The sequence below is a fragment of the Ciconia boyciana genome, chromosome 10, assembly GCF_034638445.1.
Source record: "Ciconia boyciana chromosome 10, ASM3463844v1, whole genome shotgun sequence".
In the NCBI taxonomy this organism is placed as follows: domain Eukaryota; kingdom Metazoa; phylum Chordata; class Aves; order Ciconiiformes; family Ciconiidae; genus Ciconia; species Ciconia boyciana.
In genome coordinates, this window is record NC_132943.1 from 5,492,622 (window position 1) to 5,518,640 (window position 26,019).

The window sequence follows — 26,019 nt, forward strand, 5'->3', positions numbered from 1 at the left end:
ATAAAATCATCAAAAGCATTTTTACAATTACAAAATATTTGTGAACAGTGTGGACAACAGAACTTCATCACTAAAATGTGAAGAAACCATGAGCAAACCTGTAAAATATTGCAGCAGAGCTTGCCTATGTTACCTTGTCCAAAACCTAGATTACTGGGGACATGACATTTTTCATGAAAATGTCTTTCACTGTACACCTAACATTTCAAGTCAAGTTGCATACTCTGATTTCCTTCACATCCATTTGACAGTATGTGACAAAATTCTATAAAGGAATGGCAGCTTTGCATACTGCTGAAACTTAGGCAGCACAAGCTTCCTGTGTGATCTCTGGAAGGCTGAAAATACTTTAGATGTGCAAAAAAAAAAAAAAAGTTTAGCAAAATCTAAGAGCTCATTTAATCTAAGTAAAACTAAACAGGAAACAGAAACTGCGTAGACATTACCTGGAGCAGATTGCTGCTCAATAGGTTGGTCTTTGTGTGTTTGCTGTGCAAGTTAAAGATGGAGCATCCTTTCTGAAGCTCAGATTTCTTGTCCCTGTTTCAGCGACTCATGGCGTCATTGCTTATGAGACATGTCATCAAGTTGGTGAACATCCAGATTTCCACATCTTAGAACTGAAAGCACAGAGCATTAAGGCTAAAACAGCAGTTTTAAAAATCAGTATTGACTGAGGATGCTGAATACCCAGCAGCTGTTACCAACTCAGTTCTAATAAATTCAAGAAGTATCATAATTTCGTCAGGTGCTTGAACAGTGATTCCAAGACTTGTTCTGGACCAGCAGTCTCCTGAGGAGGAAAGAAAACTTGACTTTTTTTCTTTTTGCTTCGTTCAGCCTTTACTATCTGTGAGAATGACTGACTGGCAGCCCATAGACTGGCTTGTATAGCAGGCACTCAGTGGCAAATCTAATTCAGTGAGTAAATCAAGCTGTAACAGACAATACAAACCTGGATAGCATGCAGGCACAAGCCTGGAAGGACTACTGTGCATGCAATGGCTGGTTCCAGAAGAAAATAATTTTTTATTAATGAAAATAGATAAAGTTCCAAAACTTTGCACTTCACTGGGAAAAGGCCTAGGAAACTAGTAGACTATGTGATAAAGAAGAAATAATGCATTATTTTCCACATTCTTCACCAGAGAAATGATATTTTTCATATTTGTAGTAGGTTTTAAAATATTTAAGTTAAAAAGAACAAAGAATCATGTCTGTATGGACAGTAATTCATATTGTTGTTCACAGCAATTGTTTGCTCAGAGAGCTGTTGTCCATCCAGTAGCCATTACTTTTTTGCTATAAGGCCTTTGAATATTTAATCCCAGTAAAAACATTTCTAGGAGCACATTCTTATGTATTGAGAAGGCCATGTACGTGGCCATATAACAGCTTCAATAGTTTACAGTCCAAGTTAACAGCAGCCTCTAATACTACCTGCTTGGGCAATAAATGCTTATTATGTAGGAGCTTGTATGTAAATGTCAATGTAAATATACAGTAATGGTTAAATTCACACAACCCTCTCAACCATAACATGCATTATAAACATTTTGGTGTCATCTTCCAAAACCTTTTACTCTGAGCTGATTTTTCCCCTAAACAATCCATTTTACTTACTGCAGTCTTAAAAACGCAAAAGATATTTTTAAAAAAATTGTCACAGGTGGTAGAAAATAGATCTTTAGAGATTCTCCAGCAGTTTAATGTTGGCTATATGGAAGGAACATATGCGCTGTGACTTGAGCTCTAAAACCCACAACGTTCAAATTTTAGGAGACAAATGATCTTGCATTAAAACATCTCTTAATAGCTGAGCTGCTCAAGTTTTGATAATAGATATACTTTACAAGCAGCAGAGAATTTTAGGACAGAATTCTCTGGACATTTACTTCCTAATAAAGATCATTTTGCCTTATAATGAGGTTTGGATTTAGAAATATCCACAGCTAAGAAAATAACATATTCCTTTATTTTTAGACTCATTATTTTTCAAGCCTACCTAATGTAATTTTTCACTGTTTAAAAAAAAATTAGGACGCTGAAGTTAATGAAAAATACTAGGTAAGAAAGGTCTACATAAATCCAAACTAGTCCTTTTCTCTCTCTTTCCCAGGTGTTTTAGGGATCTTGACACCTATTTTAGAGGCCAGCTTTGCCTAGGGCTATTTTTAATAACTTAGAAAAGCCACTCCAACCCATTGTGCAGCTATACTGTACTAAAAAAGAGACAAAAACCCAACATATGTTGATGCATTATGTAAAGACTTTCCTTGACAGGATTTAGTTACATGCAAGCTTTAAATGCAGTGTAAATGCATTTTCTGGAGTGTTAGGCCTCCGAGCGCTAAAAGTGTTACAATACGAAACTGCCAAAAAGGTGGTTTTGCATTACACGATAACGGACCTTAAAAAGACAAATGAATCATGCACTTTGGGTGGCAATATCTTAATCTATGCACCTGTGATCAAGTCAGAGTTACAAAGTGGTGCTAGCAAAATCCTCTTCAAAACCCTTCTCTTCTCCCTGGTGTTCACCACTGGCTTCAGATGTGACCCAAACTCACCACGCCAATAACTTGTTGACTGGAGATGTTCCAAAAACTGTCAATGTTTTCACAGTAAAGGAAATATGAAGTGGCTGTCCTTGATATAAAACTGATACTCCAGCCAGTGTTGTTCCTACCTCTATTAAAAAAGCTTCAGCTGTATGGTGAATAACAGTGGGGAAAGTATCAAGCCCTGTAAAATCCCATGCTGAGAGTGAATGCAGAAGAAATTTGAGATGTTCTGGGATATGCTCTTCTTTTGCTTCAGCCTTTGAGGAAGAAGAGGCTCCTTTCTACAGTATCAAATTCCACATTCACAAAAAGATAAACGTAAGCATACAGCAATGCAAGGCATTCACAAAAATAATGTGGACCCCACCAAACCTAGTGGAAATAAGAACTGCTGAAGTAATTGTCTCTTCCTAATACAGCTTTTATCCATGTGGTAGGCTCTGCTCTCGCTCTGCTTCCTCCCACCCCGCCATCGCAGAGTGAGTCAGAACTGTCCGGGCAGTTGTGCCAGAAGAAAGAAGTCAATAAAAACAAGAGAAAGACAGATGCAGGAAGTAAAACTCCTCTGCAGACAGATGATTGTCCTCTCTCATGTCCAGAAGCTTTCAGGGGGGACTATGCTGCCTGAAATGGACTGGGAAACAAAAAAATAATCAGTTTATCAAAGGCTTGAAGCAGTTAGTTGAATTAAATAATTCAGTATGCCAGTTCCAACCACTTCCTATGATTTTATTTGCCCACGTGATACAAGGATACTTCTAGTTTTTGTGCATGGCTGTACTCCGTTGCCCTTTTCCCCAGCTCCCTCTTTCTGACAGGCAATTGCTATTGTACATTCTTATATGATCTGGGAGATGTCAGGAAATTTCACTGGTTAGTGGTGAACAGGGGTATCCAGATTTGAGGGAAGAGAAGAAAAAAAAGAAAAAAAGAAGTGCACCACCAGCGCAACTAATAGCACCAGGCTGAGTATTAGATATGTTGGCTATTTGCACTTCTTGGAAGACTTCTTCACAGCAGCCACCTACAGAAAATAAAGAGGTCTTTACTCAGACCACTCTAACATGTCCGCACAAAAACATTTAATTTCAGCTTGCTTCAAGCAGACAAGACCAGAAAACTGATAACCCTCATTCTATAACTTTTAAGGTTGTTCCAGTTTTTCAGTTCCTTCTAATCTCTACAGTTTGTGGTCTCTGAAGTCATATACTTCCTTTTCCCTGGTTTCTCAAGACCACTCTGTCCTCCCCTTTCCTCCGGTTCATGCTTGTAATCTTGCTTTTGTGAGCCCCTTTTTATTCTGTATCTGCCAAACTTAATAAGGACTCTCCTAAAGCAGGTACACAGCACTGTCATATTCTGATGCTGTAGTTACTTATGTTGGTTATCATAGAAGAATCACCTTTCCGCTATGATAGCAGGTCCCTAGTGCCATGTTTTACAACATTTCCACTCTTGCATGATGGGGAGGGGGGGTGTTTAGCAAGAATATTACAATGCTAATTTCTTATCAGCCAGAATTATACCTTCTGAGCTGTGAAAGGCATTCATCCAGATCCATTATTTCTATTAGTGCAGACAAGCTTTGCAACAGGACAAAGTGTATCATTAGTAGTTCAAAAGGCAAGTGGTATTTAGGGTTAGGGAATATTTTTAGGTTTTTAGGAGTATTTTGGATTTAGGAAAGTGGGAGAGAGGGAGTTTAAGACATCAGGTGTGGCACTGCCGGTAGCAGCCCCCACTCCTTGGTCATGCACATGGACAGGGGAGTCAGCAGAACCGCATCTCTGCTGCAACCTCTGTGTGCTTATAAAGACTCGATTAATTATAGTCCCTTTAGTCCACTCCCCAACCTGTGTTATCAGTTCACCTTTATTTCAAGCTTCAGTTATCGTGACCCTTCTAGTTCTCCTGAGAAAAAAAGCATTGAATGTTAAGGCCTGTTGGGAAAAATATTCTCCACAAGACTTTTTAATCTTGGTTTATTCTTCCCTTGGAACAGGGTCTGCAAAACCAACTTGCACTCATTACTCATTTCTTCACAGATCCAAGAGGTTTTTTTGATAACCTTTAACAGCGACAGTGTGATGGAGGCACCAGCCCTTCTCCCCTCATGTACAAGCTTGCAAATCTAAAATAGGACCTTAATGAAAAAAAATTAAACTTTATAACTCCTCAGTGTATGTCTTTATGATATACTGAATGCAAAGCAGCTGTTCCTAACAGATTTGGCATATAACAGGGGTAACGTAATTTTACACAAATCATTATGTTCATTATATTAAATTAATAGATTAAAATTAGTCAGCGATGTTTTTTAAGACCATCTTACCCATAGATCCCTTTATCCTTATATTGTAAGGGTGGGGTTTTTTTCTCCTCAATATTCCGTGCAGAGAGGACATAAATGCCCAGATCACTAGGAGCATAAGCCCCTAAACTCATGGCTGTTGAGCCTCTTCCAATATAAGCATCTGAAGGAAAGGTACTTAAGGGAAATAGAAAATGACATCATTTTTTTCCTGATCTTTTGAAGAGTGAATTATTTTTTCCCATCCTACAGGAACAGATTCTGGGCTAATTTTTCGTACTAAAGGCTTTAAAGACTAAAATTCATCAAACATCTTGTCCTCAGAGACAATGTCATCCAAGTTCAAAGGATCTATAGCCCTGCAAAACTAATGTCTTATTTCAGAGCTAATGCCTTTGTTTTCATTGAATGTTTGATTTCATCAAATTAAACCACTTCTTCTACTTTCTAAAAATGTGAAAAAAACTAAAAGACATAACCAAAGCTCTTGATTCTCTGAAGAAGAGTACACATATACACACATATAGATGTACATATATATCATATACATTCAATTGGTATGTTTTTCTGTCTAAGATTTTTCCAGGATAGATTTACTGTAGATTATGGGTTTTTTCAGATGTTTTTTGAAGAGCCTTTGAATTGAAAATAGTAGTCTTTCAAGGCATTTGTTTTAATGAACATCATCATAATTAAGAGCATGCTTTTCATAACTAAATATAAAAAGGATTTTTTTTCAAGTAAAGTCTGGGTCTGATTACTGATGGAGGAACTTCAAGATCTTTTTTTGCTAAGCATTTCAATATTCATTCAGAAAAATGTCAAGATAACAGACTTTAGCATGTAATTTTGGTGATTCATACTTTTTCTGGTATTTTATCACTTCAGTTTTAATATCCAGTTAAAGAAAGAAAGTTTGAATAAAATAAGAATACTAATGAAAATGAAGCAGTCATATGCTATGTCCATACTTCCACAGAACTTAGGATCTTCCAAATATTGACCCATAGCATTATCCTTCATCCATATCTGATACAGAGCAATAGTCTTGGATTTATTAGTTAAATTTGAGAAGTTGAGAGCAATTTCTTTCCAGAATTCAGTGTACTTGGCACTCCTGCTTTCGTCCAGAAGGAGTTTACCTCATTTAACTCAAGTTCATTCAACAACAGATGAAACTGAGATGCTATAAAGAGGTTTATAAATTCGTTAAATTAATCTGCCACTGAACTACGTTCAAACTAGAAGTCATAAACAATGATAACTAATGGGATTTTCACATAAATTTAAGGGTCAAGTTCCACTATTTTTTGTATGACACTATACATGCTGTATGCCATTATCTTAATAAGCCATTTTGCACAACTGTGTATTAAACAGGATATGATCTAGGAAAGCAGGAAGCATAATCAACCATTAGATTCTAGAAACCAAGTGTGAGGTCTCAAAATGCACTTTAGCACAACTTCATAATCAGTAAAACTGAAATACCTGAAAAACTGAAATACTGGGATGGTGAACCGTAGAAAGCAAGTTGTGTCCTGAGGTTCTCTGCTGGGTGGAGAGGAGGCCAGGAGCCCTGAAGGCAGGCTGCACCGCCAGCAAAGGGAACTCGGCTTCGGCAGGGCATACCGCGACCCCTGCACTGAGCAGAGTTACCCTAAATTCAGCAGTGAGAAATGCCTCTCAACTTTTTGCCAGTTCCTGCTGGGCTCAATGGCTCTGGCACACTTGGCAGCATACCTCTCCAGGCTGAAGCTCGCGTGTTACCTGCCCTTCCTCCCCCACCATAGCTCTACACAATTGCAGCTGTTGGTTGACATCTATTTATAAAAATGGAAAAAACGTGAAATTCCCTTAGGCTGACAATGGTGTAATATGCAGAGGCTCTCCTCCCAGGGTTGTGCTCCCACCAGTGAGCTCTTCTTAGTAAGGCTGACGGCTCCACCACGCATTTCTAGCAGAATAACTATCACTGCTCTACTTGCTGCTGGGTTTTATCCAGTTGGGGTGTGCTAGGGAAGTTTTCTCAATACTTGCTTTGACTGGGCTGCTCAGGAGACCGAAGCACTGCTTAGGTCCTGGATCATGAAGGGTCAACCCTTCAATCCCCCATTCTAGTGGGTGAAACCTTTTCCAAGCTGATGTGCTGAAGAACTTTTAAGACAGCCTATTGTAAAGAAATGTATGTTATTAACCATTGTATTTACCCCTCCCTCATAGATTCTACAGTTTATAGCTGTCAGATCAAAATCATTTTTACAGTCTCAGTGATACAGAAACTCAGCTGTGGAATCAGGAGAAATAACCCTTTCAGAGGCAATTAAAAGAACTCAGAGGCAAGTGAATCTGGACTTTCACTCAGACAATTTCTCTAAGGAGAATTTCGCCACATTTTTCTCTGTAGAAAGCAGCAGCACAGGAAAGACTAGGAGCATCCTTAAAAAGAAACATCCACACATTTGCAAGTTACCGAGTTGCAAGGTGCTGTTCCGTCTAAGAAGGCAAGCATCTGTTGCCCCTTGACCACACTTTAAATTCAATATTGCACACAAGAGCATCTGAGCAATTTGCATGAAGTTTCAGCTAAGACATTAAAACTGCTCCTAAGTCCTATCTGAAGACTGACTATTTCTGAAAATTTCCTTTCACCTCTCAGGTGGAAATTCAAATAAAACACTCGTTAAAAAGAAACACACAGTCAATATGCATGAGGTATGTCAGATATACCTCACTGCTAAAATAGAAAATATATTACAGGCCTGTTTCTGTTGAGATTCATTAATGACATTTTAATAGCTCCCAGTTCGCAATATCTTGTGCTCAAGTATCAGTGTGAACCTTGCAGATGTCCTGCAGCCAGCCTTGCAACAACCACCTCACATAATGCTCTCTCCCAGGCGGTAAACCGAGGCACCAGGAAAATTTGCAAAGTAGCGAAGCTGCAAGTTGGACCCATGAGGCTCAGTTCATACTCTATTACCACAAACATATGGTAACACCTATCCCACTAAAGACAGTCTCTCCAGTAGCAGGGAACTTGCTCTGTGTTGCAATAGGTGAGACCATGAGCTATGCTGCAATCTATATGGGTATCTACACAATCTATACTCCACTGGGCGGGTGGCATCCCAAAGGCATAATTCCTTTCAAGCTGCAGTGGTATCTCTAGTGCTCAGATGCTTTCTTTCATTCAGAACGTGCTTTGTTATGAAGAAAGAATTGGAAAAGTTTATATCTATATCTCTTCATATTTATACCTGGCACTGTGATGATAAGACTGCCATTTGCTTTTATTTCAAATGGAGGGTTTTCAGTGCTGCTTGCCCCCATGCTTATTTCAGAAGCCTGTATAAATCTTGCCCTGCATGGGAATCATTTTGAATGTACTAAATAATGATTTTTCTATGTCTCTCCCACTTTGATGTAGCCTCCTAGGAGAAAGAACTATCCTGGATATACGACTTGGTCATGTTTTAACAATTTGATGATCTCTTCAAAATCCTGCAATAAAACGTAAGTTAAAAAAAAAAAGAACTTCTGCACTTAGCTCAGTTGATAAGAGGCCCTGTCCTCCACAAATTATAATGTAGCAACTTTTTGAACATATACTTTAAATTCACAATTCGTTTCTTATTTTTAAAGCTATTTTTTATCATTTGATTAATTGCTTAAAACTGTACACAAAGATAAAGGGAACTTTGAAATTCATACCTTGGAGTATTAACATGTACTCAGGACTAGATGTAAATGTCAGAGAGAAAAAAGATCTAATGAACTCTTTATTGGTGAAATACTGTATAGCAGCTGCCTAGAATTTTAAATGGTTTGTAGCTAGCTCCAAAGCAAAATAACTACAAAGTTTACTTACAGCACGGACTCTCATTCAGCATTTCTAATGTCTTCTTCCAGGGTAGATGGAAGCCATTTGTTTTGCTAGAAGTTGCAGCTACTTCATTTTGTTGAAGTTTAGCGGATAGTCTTAATGTTAGCAAAATGTCCAGAAAAAAAAGAAAAAAAGAAAAAAGAAGTGCAACCACAGAAGTATTTTTCTGCCTAGAAACTTACACGACCATAGGTTTTCCTTTTCCCTGGTGTCTTCTCTGCCATAATAATGGCTTCAGGATTTAAATCCTTTGCTGCTATTGTGACTTCAAAGCCTTAAAACTACAATTGAATGAAGTAGTTCATCTGTCATTATTCAAATATGAAGCAATTATGATGAAATAAAGATAGAATTCCATTGAGAAATACCCCAGTCAATTCTCACTTATATTTAACTAGAAACATAAAATGATGCTTAGAAGAGTAAGTTGAGGTAATAACAACTTGGAATACAAAAAGTATGAATTACTGATCTATAACTTACTCATTTCTGAATAAGCTTTCTAAATATATTTCACAAATATTGACAAAAGTTTAAGCTTACTACGCAAAACTGTCTCTCAGCTGGTTGTAAAGAGTGACTAATTTTTCAGAAACATATTTTCATCGGCTTGGGTGCCCAGAGGTTCAGATGGGAACCTGCTGAGATTTTTAAGGGTCTCCGAGCAGGTCAGCTCCCTCTAGAACGTTAGATCATGACTTGTTAATTGCATCTGGAACGAGTGGGTTTTATAAGTGAATATATGAAATAACACACCTACCTTGGGCATGTCTTCATTATATTGCTGTCATTGCTTTGATGTTTACGCATCCTGTAAAGCCCCTCTGCGGATTTAGCCCTAGATGCTTATTTTCACCTTTCTGAACACAACCAAGGCCCATCCCCGCCCCTGGGGCTAGAATTTCATGGGGAATTCCTACCTGTACCCAGTTGTATTTGGGAACATGACCATAACATAATGTTACATAGGTTAAAAAGTTAATTATTTTGTTTTATTCTCTTCCATCCTTTCTTTCTCCTTTCATCTTTCCTGCTTGATCTACCCATGTATAATACTCTGCTGATAAAATGAACACAAGGTGGATTCTGCAGTAGTCACACGAAGGGCTCCCAACGTTTGCATCTTAAGCTCTTCAAATGGGTCATGTCCTTCCCTTTCTCAATGATGCAACAAGTTCAGATGAGAAAATAACTATATGTCATACCTGTTTCTTCACTCATAGTGTACTGGGTTTTTGGAAAACAAAAACATCCTTTTCTGCTTATGAAAGAGGACTTGCTTTCTCTTTAGTCTTCCCATGGCAAAACACGGTAAAAAAATGCGAAAATGGATCCTATAGTGTTTTTCCCTCATGTTTTCAACAGTTGCAGTGAGTTTAAGAGATCTGTAAAGTATTGACTTGTGTAGTGCTGAGAAAGATCACCTACAATCAGGGATCTACATATTCACGTTTATCTTCCTTCATTTTACAGGCATTTTATCACTCTACCTGGGTATCAATTTCCTGTCATTGACAGTTACTCATGTCTTGCAGTTTAATTTAAAAAATGTAATTTCTTTAGACAATCCAAGACCTAAATGTTATCACAATTAGAAAGAAATAATACTTAATACTGAATTTTAAATCAGAGATGTAACTAGCAAGAAGCATTTGGGATATATACAATTAATTATTTCACACATAATTATTCCTGATATTACTCTAACTGTGATAACTTAGAGCATTTGAAAAAGCAGACTGTAGTGTAGGTTTGGTTGGGTTTTTTTTGCATAGAAGCACTTTCACTTGATATTCTCTCGCTAAATAATATGTAAAATACTGACACCTAATGTTAACTTTCAGTATTATTCATTTTGCAAAACTTCTTTTACTACAAGTAAGGAAAGACCATGTGAAACTGGTGTTTATGCTTCAATTTTGTTTTGGTAAAATGCAATATAGCCTTCCCTCATTTTTTGGAAATAATTTTCTGAATTTATATATATGCCTATAAAAGCAAGGAACTTTCATGTTTATCTTCACAGTTCATAGGTAAAAAAGAGAGAGTAATTCAGAATAGTTGAAATAAGTGAGTTTTGATGCACTGAATTTAATCAAATCCATCAAATGGAACACAAATGCTTATTTATAAAGTCAATATTTGTACTTGTAGCCTGAAGTGTTGCTAAAAGACAAAATACTACTAAATGTTTATTAATAACCTGTTATCTTTCATAACCTGGAATGTATAGATTCAGTAAGTACTTTACCTACCCTATTTGGTTCACTTTCCTCAGAGACACAAGGAATTGTTTTCACAATTCATTAATTTAATGCAGGTGCCAAACTGCAACCTCAAAATTCACCATTTATCTCCCTGTAACTTCCAAGACAGATAGTCCAAACCCGATGTCTAAGTGCTATTTAGAAAGAGATTTTGAGGTTCTTACTATTCCTGAGTTTGTCGCACAACCAAGGTCCAGCTGATATCAAAATAAGGTATATTATACTATGACCTAGTGTCATATCTGGATTTATATTAAGCTTGCCTAACTTTATAGGGAAGACATAAGTGACTGTTAGTCAGAGCTGTACAGCAGCACAAGTGCTTCAAAGGCACTGGCAGTGAATTAAATCCCTTTTCAACACTGTGGACCATCACAGTTTTATATTCAGTGCTTTTTTCATCAACAGTCAATTTATGGAAAATGGTCCTTTTCTAAGATCGTGTCACTTGACAGATGAAAGTAGCTGTCCTGCAGGTGCAAGTATAAAAATAAAACCACAGCCACTGAAATACAGATACCTGGTCTGCAATACAATGATACAGTCTCAGCTGAATTAAAGAGCGATGATGTCAATGTAATCAAAACCTCTTGAGTGAGCCAGAGCTTTCCAACTGATTAAGACTCCTGTGCTATTCTTTATAACAATACTCTAGTTTAAGAAGCTGTTCTTATTCTTCACAGGTGCTAAAAATACCAACAAATGCTTTATTTGCAGTTCTTTCAGCTTTCCCCTACACATTACAATGAATGAAATAGGTATTACTGCAGCAGGAATTTTAAAACTACCTATTTTTTGGGAATTTTAGAGCACACGTAGACACTGCAAAGTCCCTTGGGTTCCCCTGTGCAGCAGGAGATGCTCAAAGACTGTGGAAATTCCAACCAGCAAAAATGCCCTTGAGCCAAAATGGAGTAGTCCTCACTTCTTCCCTGAAATCCTCTCTCACCCTTGAAGTGGAATAAAAGGAGCAATCAAAAGTAATTTTCTAAGTGTTTCATACCAAAAATCAGACACATTGAGTATCATCAGAGAGAAAGTTTTACTCGGTTCTTGAAAAAGGGTATGCGCTGAATAGCTACAGACTTAGGAGCTTAGTTGCCATTTATGCCAAGGTGTTATTTATGTTTTAAAACAACTCCAGGTAAAGTGTTGGTGAAACGTAAGCAGTCTTTCTTCATTGCTTTTAGCTGTCAAGTGCAAATCTCTCTAAAAATTTGGGCAACACTGTAAGTTAACAATGAGATATTTTGCTGCTGCTTAAATAGTTCAGAGTTCATTTTGCCTAATCCGAAATAAGCCTTGTTAAAACCACAGTAAGTGCTCACACTGCCTTACACGAATTTAAAATTGTTCTCAGCTTTCTCAAGCATATTATCTCCAAGATGACTACCTAGAAAGACAGAAAGTAAATGTTTTGTTTTAGCAAACTGTATCACACCAAAGAAGGTATCTGCAATGTCAATTCATTCTTCAATTAAATCATTAATTAAAGTAGATTTTAAAAATGTTGGGCCCTTTGAAAAATCCAGTATGCAGCAGTTAACAGTTTTTAAACAACTAATTGTTCAACTTTTACTTTTCAAGTATACCATGTACTTTAAATAGAAATGATAAATTAAAAATGTAAATTGGACTGTATCTTTTAACCGTTGGTGATTTGTCTATTTTCCACTTTTTATTATGCATCATTTTTATAATAAAGAAGGGATTTTTTTCATTCCTGTTCTAGTTGATAGCAATTCTTCCATGCTTCTCAAAGCTAATGTAATAAAACTACATAAAATGTTTAAGAAAAGCCCCATTAAAATATACAAAGCATACTAATTCATGAAGTCAAAGTCAAAGCAGAGTGGAAATACGAGCTTTAATAAAACTATGTCTGTTGTAAATAACTATTCAAGCACAGTCATTTTTTTGCAAATTGCATGGGATATAGCTCAGTCTACTCGAAGCAAAGAATCGCTCAGCAGGATAAATGCATCTTAGTCAGAAATAGATTAAAAGATACAGCTGAACCATCAATAAGAACCAGATAGCACAGTATTGTTTGCTGTTTGTTTTGAAGATGTAATTGCAGATCCCAGTATTTCAAGAAATCGGTGCACATCATGGAAAGAATTGTAGAGAGGAACTGGGGCAACGCGAAGAGCATTTGGTTCTCGCATGTCACACTGCAAAACAGAAAGGGAACGCTTAGTAAATTCAGGTCACTTCATATTTATCTGTCAGACTATATTTTTAAATGTCATCCTTGCCTTCAAGGAAGAATGACTGGACTGACAAGGAGACACACATAAAAACTTTGGGACCCCCAAGAAACTACTGTGAGGAGCATTATTGTGAAGAACATAGCAAGAAGAGTGGTGTGTTGCCTAAACAAGGACGCAAGGCTCAGGATGGGCAGGACTCTAGCAGTGCCATTGAGGGGCTCCAAACCAGTTATGTAGCCCCATAATTCACCTTAGCGTCTATAGCAACCCATAGTTGAAGAGGCACACAGGTGACAAAAAAGCTACCACAAAACAGAAACGTGCCAGTATGATAGTGTCTTGTACTGCAGGTACAAGTAATGTCGCAGGGCTTGCAGTATTTTTCTTCCCCACCTCCATGAATTTGAACATTTTGCTGAATAGAATAATCTCTCATGTTTGAAGCATATTACTGCATCGCAAAGACAAGCCAACAGTGTAAGGCCCCATGCCCTCTTAAAAGCAGCAGTTCCTGGAATTCCCTGGCAGCACCAAAACAGCAGCATACTTAGCCTAGAAGAGTTGCCCTTTGGGGACACAAGTCACCAGCAGAAGTAAAACTCATGTATCATTTATATGGCATTACGCTATCAGCTTCACCTCCCAGCACTTCTAAATCACCAAATGTATAGCCTTAAATTTAGCTTTTATTCTTTTTGAGCAGTGCTCACCGGTAACCGTGCCATTACATGCACTGCCATTCAGTGGCCTCTTCTTCTGAGTGCTAAAACACATGTCTAAGGGAATGATAGCTTTTTAATTTCTCCACCTTGATGCCTCGCAAAGAGCAAGGGTTTGGCCGTTTGCAGATCAGGAAAGCGACTGGTGAAGGTTCAGAGCTCCTTGTCATCGTCGGGCTGTAGGTGCGTGAGTTGTGGCGTTGAGGATGGTGAACACCCCTTGAGCTCTGCCAACTGCCAGCACCCCGGGGTGGCACAGCCCTCCTCTTTGTGGCCTCTGGCCTCATGCCTGCACCCACGGCAGGGGACCTGGACAAGCCCACTGAACAGGAGAGGCCTGTGCAGGCAGTCCATTGCACTGGCCAGCTCTGACATACTCATACTTGTGTTTTTCCAGTGATGTGGGGTTTTTTCTTTTTTTTGTTTCTCCTATCTTTCCTGTTCAGACCACCAGCTTCAGATCTGTAATGCCTCCCACATCATAATGCACCCATAAAGCAGCTCTAACCTCAGTGGTGACTCCTGGGTGCTTCTCACAGAACTACTGGAAATAAATCAATAGAGAAAGGACAATCTACAGACTAACAAATAATTTATAAAATAACTGTACTTATTTGATTATTTACACAACTAAAGACCAAAGATGCTACATAGGCAATTGTCATCATTCCCAATCTTTTTTGGCCTTATACAAGACTATATTTGAATAAAAGCAAAATTATTACTTTGGTATGGTATAGATTCACAAAACAGTGTGTAAGAAGATGAATTTTGATTTACTCACAGCTACTCCTCTCTTCTCCAGCTCTTTAAACACAGTTTTGATTGGAAGGGAAAAAGATAGCGTGAGTTGGCATCCTCTTTCCTCAATCTGAGATGGCGTGATTATTTTTACAAAGGGCTTCTCTGGATTCTTTTTATCCTCATTGTAGTAATGCTTTATCAGGTATTCCAAGTAACCAGTGAGTAGAACAGATTTCCTTCTCAATGCTTTCATTGTAGTTTGACCAAAAACCTATAACGATTTTAAATCATTAGAATGATAATGCACTGCTATAGAAAATAAAAAGGAAGTAAAGAAGACTAAGGCTACTTCTGGGCTTTTTAATAACTTAAATTGTTTTGGTAACACAGGGACCAAACTCTGTCATTCTTACTTTGCTAGGTAGCAGATTTCTCTATACATATTACCATTGGAATCAAGTGGTAATATCAGATAGACATTATAGATAATGTCTTTAGATAATGAAAGACATTTCCATCTACCGTGAAGGTTTTACACACATCCAGATCTGCATAAATGAATTTGCACACAAAAACAGTTTGCTAAGAGAGCATTCTTTTGCATATCTGAAAAGTGCATGCCTTCACCAGGACTGCACGAAACTCAAAATCACATACAAGTTTTTCTTTGTATGTACCTCAAGTAGCAAAAGCCAAGGGTCAAGACTGAAACATCCTGACTGATTTACAAACTCTTATCTCTGAAAACAGAAAATTTGTACTAACATACTGACTTTAACATTTTAAGTCCTATACAGGCTCTGTCTCTGCTAGTCCACAAGAAGAAAAAATATTTGCTTGATTTTGGTTTAATAGCTCTATGCTCTTACACAGCTACAAGGACTGGTGAGCTGCAGAAGCTCAAAACATCATGAGGCACACAACAGTGATTGCTTAAAAATGGCTGTAATACTTTGCCACACAAACAAGAAGAAACAATGTGGCAGAAGAGTTTGGGAGCAGGAGAAGGTGAGACAGCTTCTGCTTGTGCTCTGGAGAGGCTCCGTTACATGGAAGCACAGAAAATGTGACCCCAGAAACAATTCACCCCTGCCTTTCCCAAAACCCCCGTTTTCTCCTTCCCATGCAAGTAGGTTCCTGGAAAGATGACCCGATAGTCACTTGAAATCAGATTCTGGCTCATAAATGCCATATAGCTGCTCATGGACCATTATGCCTCCTGTGACTGCAGCCGCAAAATCAGAGGCAAGGCAGAGGTCCTGTATGAAAATCCGTGATCTTCACTCTCAAGAAACCACTGCTCCACACGGAAGGAGTAACACTTTTAAGATTACTCATATCATAACCTGGACCAGTGTATAAAGAGGTAACTGAGAAATCCTATTCAAAATATAAGGTCTGGTTTCCAGCAGCATCTGGAAATCACTCTTTTGTAGAACATCCCAAGTGTTATGCCATGATGCTAGCACATCCACTAGATGCTGCACAAAACCAAAAGCCCCTACATCTGTTTTCTGTGAAACAAAATATGGCTGCTGTAAGACAGGCTTTGCGTGGAGACAGTGCACTCACGGAAATGAATGTGCCAGGAACCAGAGCCGTCAGCAGTCAGTACTTGCACAGGACAACAAAAATCTAGAGGTGCTTCCCTCACCACACAGGCAAGCAGAGTGTACACAGGACTATTCAGCACATTACTGGAGGTAAAATGGAGACCTGCCTCCTATTCCTCTGGGCTTTGCAGCAGTATGAGGGATGGATCTCCTTAGGCTGCATGCAAAAATCTGTTTGCTCAGGCTTTGTGCAAGGAATATTTGGCATCCTGGGTGAAATTTTTTGAAAAAGATCTTTTAAATGTGGCTGTAGAGCGCTCCCCTTTTTTCCATAAAAGGGAGCAGCTACTGCCATAACAGTCACTTTAAGCATTATTGAGGAATAACATCCATTAACACTTGCAGTTTTCATTGTTTCCATTGGAAACACTGCCTTCTGCTTAATGTGTCCCAGTGAAGGTGGCATGCAATTTCACTAGCCATCTCTTGCCAGACATGAAAACTATTTTGTTTCCCACTGTATTAGAGCAATTAGCACTGGGAAATCCTGGCTGTGCCAAAAGGTAATGCAGGCACGGAAAGGGGAGGCGATGGAAACTGCTCAGCCCTCATTGTTTGAGGCTCCCTGCAGTGGGCTAAATGACATCAACCCACACACACTGGAGCACTGACAATCTGGGTCATAGCAGAATAGCTTTCAGCTTATCTCGAAGGTCACATAAAGTTTAAAAAAATATATTGGATGTTTAAGGACTAACAAAATAAATTGTCAGGCAGAACAAGAAGCATTGCTGTGCCCTTTGCAGTCCTTCAGCATTGCATGTAAGCTGGAGAGAGCACAACTGGCAATTTTCTGACTTTGTTTGCTTAAGACACTGTTTTTTCAGTAAATAAAGAAGGGGGACATACAGAGTATGGACATTGCTCTTTGTTCCAGCATCAGCTTTGCCATGACACTAGCATTAATGGAACACTAGCAGAAATAAATTTCTCCCATTTATGCTGATGGCAAAACCTTGCTACCCAAGGCAGGCTTGAAAAGTAGCTTAGGAAAAATTTTAATGTAGTAGCATATGTAGCATATAGTAGGGAAATCTATGTAAAAACATCCTGTTCAGCCGCAAAGACCTAGAGTCCTGCCTTTCGGGGGTGAACCATCCATAAGAGATGCTTCTACGTCTTGATATGAAACGCAGGGTGATAAAAAGTGTTTTGAGGACAGCTGCGTGCCTTCAGACAGGGCTGAATTGTGCTCTCCAAGGTGGACCAGAGGGCTTTCAGCACATGGGTCACCCCTTCCTAGCCAGGAAGGGATTAGCTCTGCATGGCAGGACTGCCCTTTCCACAGCCACCATCTCAGTGATTCGTATAGAGATGGGTCAGAGATGGGGCTCTGCTCCTTTGGCCACAAAAAAACTAATGAAGAGATGAAACAAAACCCATTCTGGAGCTATACCACACTCATGAATTCCCCTTTTAGGAAGAATTCACAGATGGCTTCTGTCTTTTCTGTTTGTAATAAAAGGGACTACAGCAGAGGATAGGTTCCTTGACCCGCTCTTTCAATTAGGCTCCAGGACAGCAAGTGGCCACATCCATTTTCTTTCATAAAGGAGCTAAGTCTGTTTTGCCCAGGGAAATATATGTAGAAGCAACTCTGGATGCAACTGTTTAGAGTGACATGATTCCTTCCTAGGAAGATCTCTCACGGCATCCTTTGCATGAGCTGCACTGAGGCAAGCCCTGAATATCTCTATGGGAAAAGCTGCTGTTTGTACTGAGCCCTTAAAAGCCAGGACAAACACAGTGCTAGCGGTCAAGCTTGGAGGTGCAAACCTAAGTATACTGGGCCCAACAGCAAAGTTTGTGAGAACAGCAAAGGGATGAGTATATTTATTAAAGGCCTTGGTCTCTCAGGGTTGCGGGTTATTTTGTTTGTTTTTCATCCCCCCCCCTCCCCCCCCCTTCGCTTTTTAGCTATTCTGCAAATTTTTTTAAGGGAGACAGCAATAACACACGTAACATTCATTTAACATTTTTATACTCTTAAATTCAGGCTCAAAGTAAAGCAATTACTTACCTCTAAACTAGCTTGCAGAGCACAGACCAGTAAAATTGGAGGATTCGATAACCGAAATCCATTAATTCCTTCACTTAGTTGTAATTCTGGAAAATGAATAACTTATATTAGTGTTTTTGATTTCTTCCTTTTAACGGATTGGACCTTATCTTGAAGTCCGTCCTCACGCAATAAAATATTTCACTAATGTGGCCTGTAGGAATCAGTCATTAAAAGGAAATAGTAATCTATTCACCACTAATACTTTTAACTTCGAGAGAAGCCCAGTTTTATCCAGCGGAAGACTTCATTAGTGGCTTCATGGGAACTAGAGAACTGCAATTAATTTGTTTAAATGGTGTGTGTTAAAACCACCTTTACACTTGAATCTCTTTTAACACTGGCACAAAACAGAGAAATTCCAAGTCAGCAGAAGCATGCTTGTCCAGAGCCGTGATGCTGCCACGAGCAGGGCATCGTGTTCCTTAACTTTATTAAACTGACGAGACACATGGGAGACTGCATATGCAGCTAAGTGTAGCTTCAGGCCACGTAGGGCAGTTGCATAGACTTTAGGCTGTGAAATTTCACAAAATCTATTTAATAAATCTATAAAGCCTCGCTGTAAGTTCTGTGTCACCGTTTATATTTCATGCTCCAGCACCAGAGCAAGAGGATGCTGCAGAGGAAACGCTTGTCACGCACAGCAGACTGGCTAATTTTATAATGATCATTGCCCAACTTCTCCCCTGTAAACTGCCCATGGAAATGAATAAACAACGTTTTTCTTCTTCTAACAGTATTTCAAGGCAATTTGTGTCTCCTGCTGGCTTTCCATAGTTCCACTCTCTTACATTTGGTCAGAAAACAAAGAGCAGACTGAGGCTATTAGAGAGGTGTTCTCCAGCCAAAGTCACATAAATAGGCACTGCCACAGAAAATTAAAAATATATTAAAAACAAAACAACCAATCAAGCCAAAAAGCTCCTTTCTCTTCCTGATCCCTCAGGATATTCTCTCTGCCATACTTTAAAATGGAGCTGAACAGTCTAGCTGTCAGATTTGGAAAGGAGTCCTCATTTCATATTGGGACAATAAATACTCAGCTATTTCAGAGCAGGTTCGGTTTTGTCTTATAACCCATCCATTGCTAGTGCAAGGGATTTGGAGATGCTGAAACATTAGTGGTATTTCATGACTTATGTCAGGTTGCCTTACCTTTATTTATGTAATTTCTCATTAATTCCAGTGGAACTAATCCTAAAGTAAGATATTACCCAAGTGAATGATAGCAGATCCTCGCTCCTCAGAGCCTTATGTGTTTAATTCACTGAGATACTTTGAAAGTTTCATCCATATTCTATATCTGCATTTTGAAGGTATTTCAGCAAAATGCCTAGAAGCAGACAGTCAGACCCATATGCCCAGAGACCAAATTTATTCCCACATTTATTTTGTTAACTCCATTGCATTACATATTCGGGATGAGTTTAGCTTAATAACTTTAACATAAGTGAGGAAATGCAAAGTTCTATCCTTTCTACTCAAACTACCATAAAAGTGAAGCTGGTTATATATAAATACATCAAATACGATAAAATTGAAAGTGTAAAAGTACATACTGTTTTCCATGAGGAATCGTGTTTTGAAGTCATGACCCCACCAGCCAATTAGCCTAAGATTTGTAAAGAAGGTAAATTAATAGCAATCTTGGTATAATATCTTTTAATTTAGATTTGAGAGTTAAGAAATACATAAGTAAGATTAAGAAATATATGCTTTTCTAATAATACATTGTATTTCTAACAATGACATAAAAATGCAATAAATTCTATAAATAGCTAGCACTAAAAACATAATATTACTATTTGGGACTTTCTCTTTAACCACTAATGATAAAATGTACCATATCTTTCAATTAACTATTGATTTCTAACAATATCCTTTTTGTCTGAATTAGTTTCACAAAATGAAAAATAGAACAGAAATATTTCCACTGTTTTGTTCCAAGGCATTAAATTCACCCCACCCCCCCCCTTAAACTTAGCTTAATGACTATTGAAAGCTAAAATGTATTGTAAAATCTGACTTAGTTTTACCCAGAAAAGGAGTTAGTTATGGACAGCAGACAGACAAGAGGACCTCAGAAGAAGGATTGTGCAAGCATTGCCTTTTCCTTACTGTGAGACAGCAATGTGAATTCTGAGTAAACTTTTCTTCTCTTGAATTAATTATTAAAAAAACTTTCTTTACAATAAAAACCAAACCAGTTTAATCCAAAAATCATTTATTAAAGATCACCTCCAGGAAAAAAAAAAAATTAAAGATCAATTACTTTGAAAATCATTTATCCAAACTTGTACATTAAGATGACACTACATTATTAACTCATATTTGCTGGAAAATATGCTCAAGGACATAGCTATAAACAGTTTTCCACAGCAGCTGGATGCACTGCATCACCTAGTGCCCAAGGCACTGCAGATAAAGTCAATATTGCAAAATCAAAGAGTCGCTCCCCACCTCCCTTGGGTTCTCTACTTCTTAACTCAGTACGTGGTAATATCGGTGACTCATAATGTCAGTACTACTTGAAATTTCCCATAGAGCAATGCTATTGCAATATTAGGAAGTCACCACCACGGACTCCTTCCTGACCTTCTGAGATCTCCAGGACTGGATGTATTGGACACCATTTGCCCCAAGGCTTTGCTCAGTTTTCTCTATGCCAGGTAGCAGAGTTGTTAGGAGTGAAGCCTGGCAAGTGTTCAAAATTTGTAGTAGTAAAAAAATCTACGTAAAAAAAAAATCTAGTAAAAAAAAAAAAGTAAAACTCACGATAGATCAGCCTGCCTGGAAGTAAACAAGAAAAAGAAAGTCATTGCCCCTCTCTAAAGCAGGAGCACTTCTTTGCAGTGTGCTTAAAAGAGCTTAGCTCTGCAGAATTAAGGCCACGTTTGAGTTAAAAACTTGTTATACGAGTACTGCATAGTGTAAAATAAAATACTTCGTATTTCTGTATAACAGCATAGGTTTTATGTTTACTTCTCTGAAAGGCTCTGAGCTGCATCCAAACATAGTGTATACAGAAAAAGCATGCTTTTTTCTTTATTGCTGCATGATGTTTTTATTATTCTAAGACCCATGAAAATCAATAGTGCAATATACGTTCATTTCAAAGGAGATAGTACATTGGCAAAATGGATATACCCCAAATAAAATATAATACAGCTTCTGCCCAAGTGAGTCAGTTACTGATGCTTTAATAAAAGATATTCCAGCTATTTAATATGAACTGTATAATATATATGTAGAACATTTTACTATAAACCCTGAATATTGTATGTTACTACAACATACTACTAGTGTCAATGGCACACACGTTCCATGAATTCCAAAAGCTTTAAACAGAAAAAAAATCCATGGGAAATATAATATTTGGACTATTACTTTGTATCAAGGAGAAAACAATACTATATTCTGTTTGGACCACATGCTAAAGTCAAAGACAAAATAAACATCAACCAGAATATTACCCAGATAGAGCCTGATGAAAAGCACTCTGGTTGCATTTTGAACACTCAAAACTTGCTAACTCTGAAGCTGGCTTAAAACCAGATCTCTGCTGCAGCACCGCATTTGCAACTTGGAAACTGAAATTTCAGAACTTTTCCAAAATGACAGAATGAAGGATTTTTTTAAAGACAGTTTTAGCTGTCTTGCCCTCTCCTACCATAACTTTGACAATTTGCTTTTGCTTTTTTTTTTTCTTTTTGGCTGTTCTAGAACTTCAGAGGTGTCACTACAGGATGTGCACTTTGAGGCAGCTCTGGTCCTACACTCTCATTGATCTAATGGTCCATATGGATGTCACATTATTTGACATTTAAGTTGACAGGCTTCAAAGTGTGGAAATTAACAAAATCTTTACAAATTAGCAATTTGCTGTTTACAATTTTCTGTGAAAATTTTGAAATGAAGGTTGCCACTGCTATGCCAAATTTCAACCTGTTATGAAGGGAAATAGCTAAGGTGTTAAACCCCAAACATAAGGCTTTATAAATGCTCGCTAAAAATAATAGGCAATAAAACTGCACATTAAGATACTGCAGTAAAATTTCTTATTAAAGAGTTGTTACTCTGCATGCAAAATGAGTATTTTGAAATGCAGTCACCATTTTGACTATTCCTGCTTCAAAAACAAAGACACCAAGATCTAAATTGATTTTGAATTCCAAGCCATAATCTTTGCAAAATGCATAATGTGGAAGGCTCTGAGAAGCCTTATATGATGTGCTTACGTTTAAAAACACCTTAAACTTGTTAGTAACAGGGCTCTAGAGTTACATCCTTTTCATTGCAGATAAAACCCATTTTGTTGAAGTGTGTCGAAAATCAGCGTGTCTGCGGAGAAAAGGGTCTAATTTTGCAAGCGTTCCGCTATAAACCTTTGAGAATAATGTTTGACTGGTCACCGCCATTTACATGTAAATGCATCCAAACCGAACACTTGTCTTGTTTTAACACAGCACTAATCGAAATGGTTATCTATCCCAGTGACAGCCGGCTTGCGCTGTGTGCCTGGATGTATCCTGCTGCCAGTCCCAGGCACCCGCAGCCTCCCAAGGCTGCTCAGCAGATGTGCTCCTGGAGCACCTCTACAGCTAACCTCTCTCCATCCACCAGCAAAAGCGTACACGAAACCCATTGCAATCATGCCACAAAGGAGAGTAACTTAGTGCCAAATCAGCTGTGGGTTTTTCTGTGAGGTGTGCATGTTTTTACAAACCTACTTCTATAAGAAAATAACTTTTCAAATAGGTAACGCATTGTTCTATTTTATGCCTCCAATAAAACCTGTGTCCTCATGGTGCGATAACACTGTAACTTTCCCAGGGAATTCTGCAGCTTTCCAGCCTATGTACAGGACTAGATTTTAAAAGCGCCACATAAAATCTAAAGCAAACTGTTACTTGCTCAGTTTCATGAAACAAATAGGCATATAATGAAATATTGCTGAAAGGTTTTCAAATTCCTTATTTTTACCCCAAAATGTTCTCTTATTTTACAAATGAATGAACAAAGATTTGGTGGGTTGGAAAATTACTCCAGAAAGTAACAGTATCCTCTCATTTAGTCATACTCTCTTTAAGTGCATTTACACCAGGGAACAATCCCTTCAATAAGTATTTTTATTTAGCTCATTTTCCTCCTTCATATCTGTCTGTGTTAGACTGAAGCGCTGGTTGTTCATAACTTGAATCATCTCGTTTGTAGTTGCATTAATGATGCAAGAGTGCGGGATATAATGATCATGATGTATGTGCAGTGTAAACATCAAAGAAGATCCAGTTAAAGAACACAGAAAAAATACAAAAAAAAATCCTTTGACCTTTGCTTCGAAGTTACAGATGATCATGCTACTCATTTATAATTTACAGCCTGAAGCAACACAGGTCTCATATCCCTTCTTGGCAAGAAAAAAAAAAAAAGAAACTCTTGAATAGTGATACAGAAAACAGGGAAATACTATTAACGTGGCCCAACTTTTACAATCCAGGGCAGCGCGCTGGAAGTATCCTGTCACTATATTGTGTGAGAAATAATTTTACATCCATGAGAAAGCATGTTGAAAAGCTACAGCAGGAATGCAGTGTGAAATTAGTGATACTTTATATTACACTTGTCAGCTTCACTGGGCATGGAACAGTGTCTTCTCTCTGTTACCAGGTCACAATGTTATTTAGAAATTTCATATTCATTACTGAGATTATGTCTATATTAGGAGCACATACCAGCAAAGTATGCTATGTTTATGAAACCATGGATTAAGCTAAACCCTAAACAGGCAGTTTTGGGGTAGACTGTGTCTGCAACTTAGCTGATATTGCTGCTGGGTGGCATCTAAGCTCTTCACACATCACTTTATTTTTGCAAAAACTTCTGGGTGTTGGCAAAGATTTGTTTGAGTTTTCATGCTACTGTTCTAGCTATGAGTAAGAATCAGCTTTGAGGAGTTAATGAGACCTCTTCCTGCTCCCAAAGTTTATTACACAGAACTGAGGCAGATATTATGCTGTGTCTGCAAAGGCAACCTCACACAGGAAAAGGAATGAAAGTGCCAACAATAATCATTAGGTTCAGTTTCTTGAAGTTCTATATGTCCATGACACAACCGGCTGGTTGAAGAGCATATCCATAGCTTGTGTGGATCCACAGCCCTATGCTTATGTCTTATGACACCTTTAAGACCTATAACAGACAACCAAGAGGCACAGTACAGTGTGACACAGGCTGAGAGAACAGAGATGAACTGTGTCTCCAATATCACTCCATTAGCAGGAAAAGTGTAAAATAAACAACCCATGAGGTCTTAAGGAATTAGACTTCAAAAGAATACAGAAAGGCTCGAGGCTGGAGCCAGCCTGAAGCTAGGAACAAACTACATGTGACCTCTGTCATGGCAATTTGACCATGTTTGATCATCATCCTGCTGCCTAGGAGAACGTGGTGGTACCACATCACTAATGCCACATCCAGAATCCAGCTCTGCCCAGCTTTCATGTTTCAAAAGGCAGGTTAAAAAAAAAAAAAAAAAAAGAAAATGGTACAGTCAGCTCCCAAAGACCAGAAGTATTCCTTAATATGCCTTACATCCATCTGTGAATCTCCAGCTCAACCGAAAGTTTAGTTCCAGACCTTGAAGTACATTCCTCCAGTGTCCTGGGCTCCACGTAGCACAATACAGATTGAAAAAGTAGCCAGGACTCAGGTCCTGAGCAGGAGCATCTCCTAATGCTGCTGCACTCAGACAAAAGTCAATCCCAGAAGCCAAACTCATATAAACAGTTGTATCACCCCCTCAAGGCCACCTTACTCTCACCTGGATTTACAAACAGCTCTCCACAAACTCTGAGCACAGACGTGATCCCCAGACTCAATGGCTGGGGCACAGTCTTTGCATTCTACTCTGCATTAATTTTATTGTAATTTTCTAATTGCAATTTTTAAATATATTTTAATTTCATTTTTATTGCATTAATTTTATTGCAAGCACATAAGCATGATTGTGCTTCTTTGGATTCCATGCCAAAATTCAGAATAAACAGCAAGAATGACCCTGCCCCTGCAAGAAAACAGAAAAAAAATGTTCATTGCTTTACACAGCATATTTTTGGCTCACTGACTAGAGTTTGAGAAGGAGTTTCAATTTTCTTTGCTATCACAGACTTGTCTGATCATGGATGAGTCATTTAGTCTTTCCATGCCTCAAGCCCTCATCTCTAGAAATGCTGCTCGGTACTGCCCTAACTCTCTGGTGAGCAGTGAGAATATATTTGTTAAAATGTTCTCTCATACTTAGTAATGAGTACCATGTAAGAATGGAGAAAAATATTTCCTTCGAGTATCTTATACTGGATTTTTTGAAATACAGATAGGGAAAAGGGATTTGACAGTAATGGCTGATGCCACTGTTTTCTTTTTTCCCCTCCTCTCAGCCTTTCCCCACATTATTCTGTCAGGCTCAAAAGTTGTTTCCAGTGTCAAGGTTCGTGCTGAGTTCAGAATTTAATATTTTTCTTGATCCATGTCACCTAACTGGCTCTTACATCAAGAAAAAAAAAAACCAAAACCAACAATATTTCTCTTGCTTAATTCCACACGGTGTTTTACAGCTGTGCTGAAACAAAACTGAAGCCCAA

General features: G+C 38.2%; 1 protein-coding gene across 1 annotated transcript in view; it reads right to left on the minus strand.

Moving 5' to 3' along the window:
* Positions 1-13,001: 13,001 nt before the first annotated feature.
* The window catches only part of KYNU (kynureninase), a 54,281-nt gene continuing 41,263 nt past the window's right edge, over positions 13,002-26,019 (minus strand). The window contains exons 10-13 of the mRNA XM_072874627.1: positions 19,939-19,991; positions 18,338-18,423; positions 14,745-14,975; positions 13,002-13,202 (exon numbers count right to left, since the gene is read on the minus strand). Of these exons, the coding sequence (XP_072730728.1) occupies positions 13,050-13,202; positions 14,745-14,975; positions 18,338-18,423; positions 19,939-19,991 (523 nt within the window). The 3' untranslated portion in view covers positions 13,002-13,049. The remainder of the gene's footprint in view (positions 13,203-14,744; positions 14,976-18,337; positions 18,424-19,938; positions 19,992-26,019) is intronic.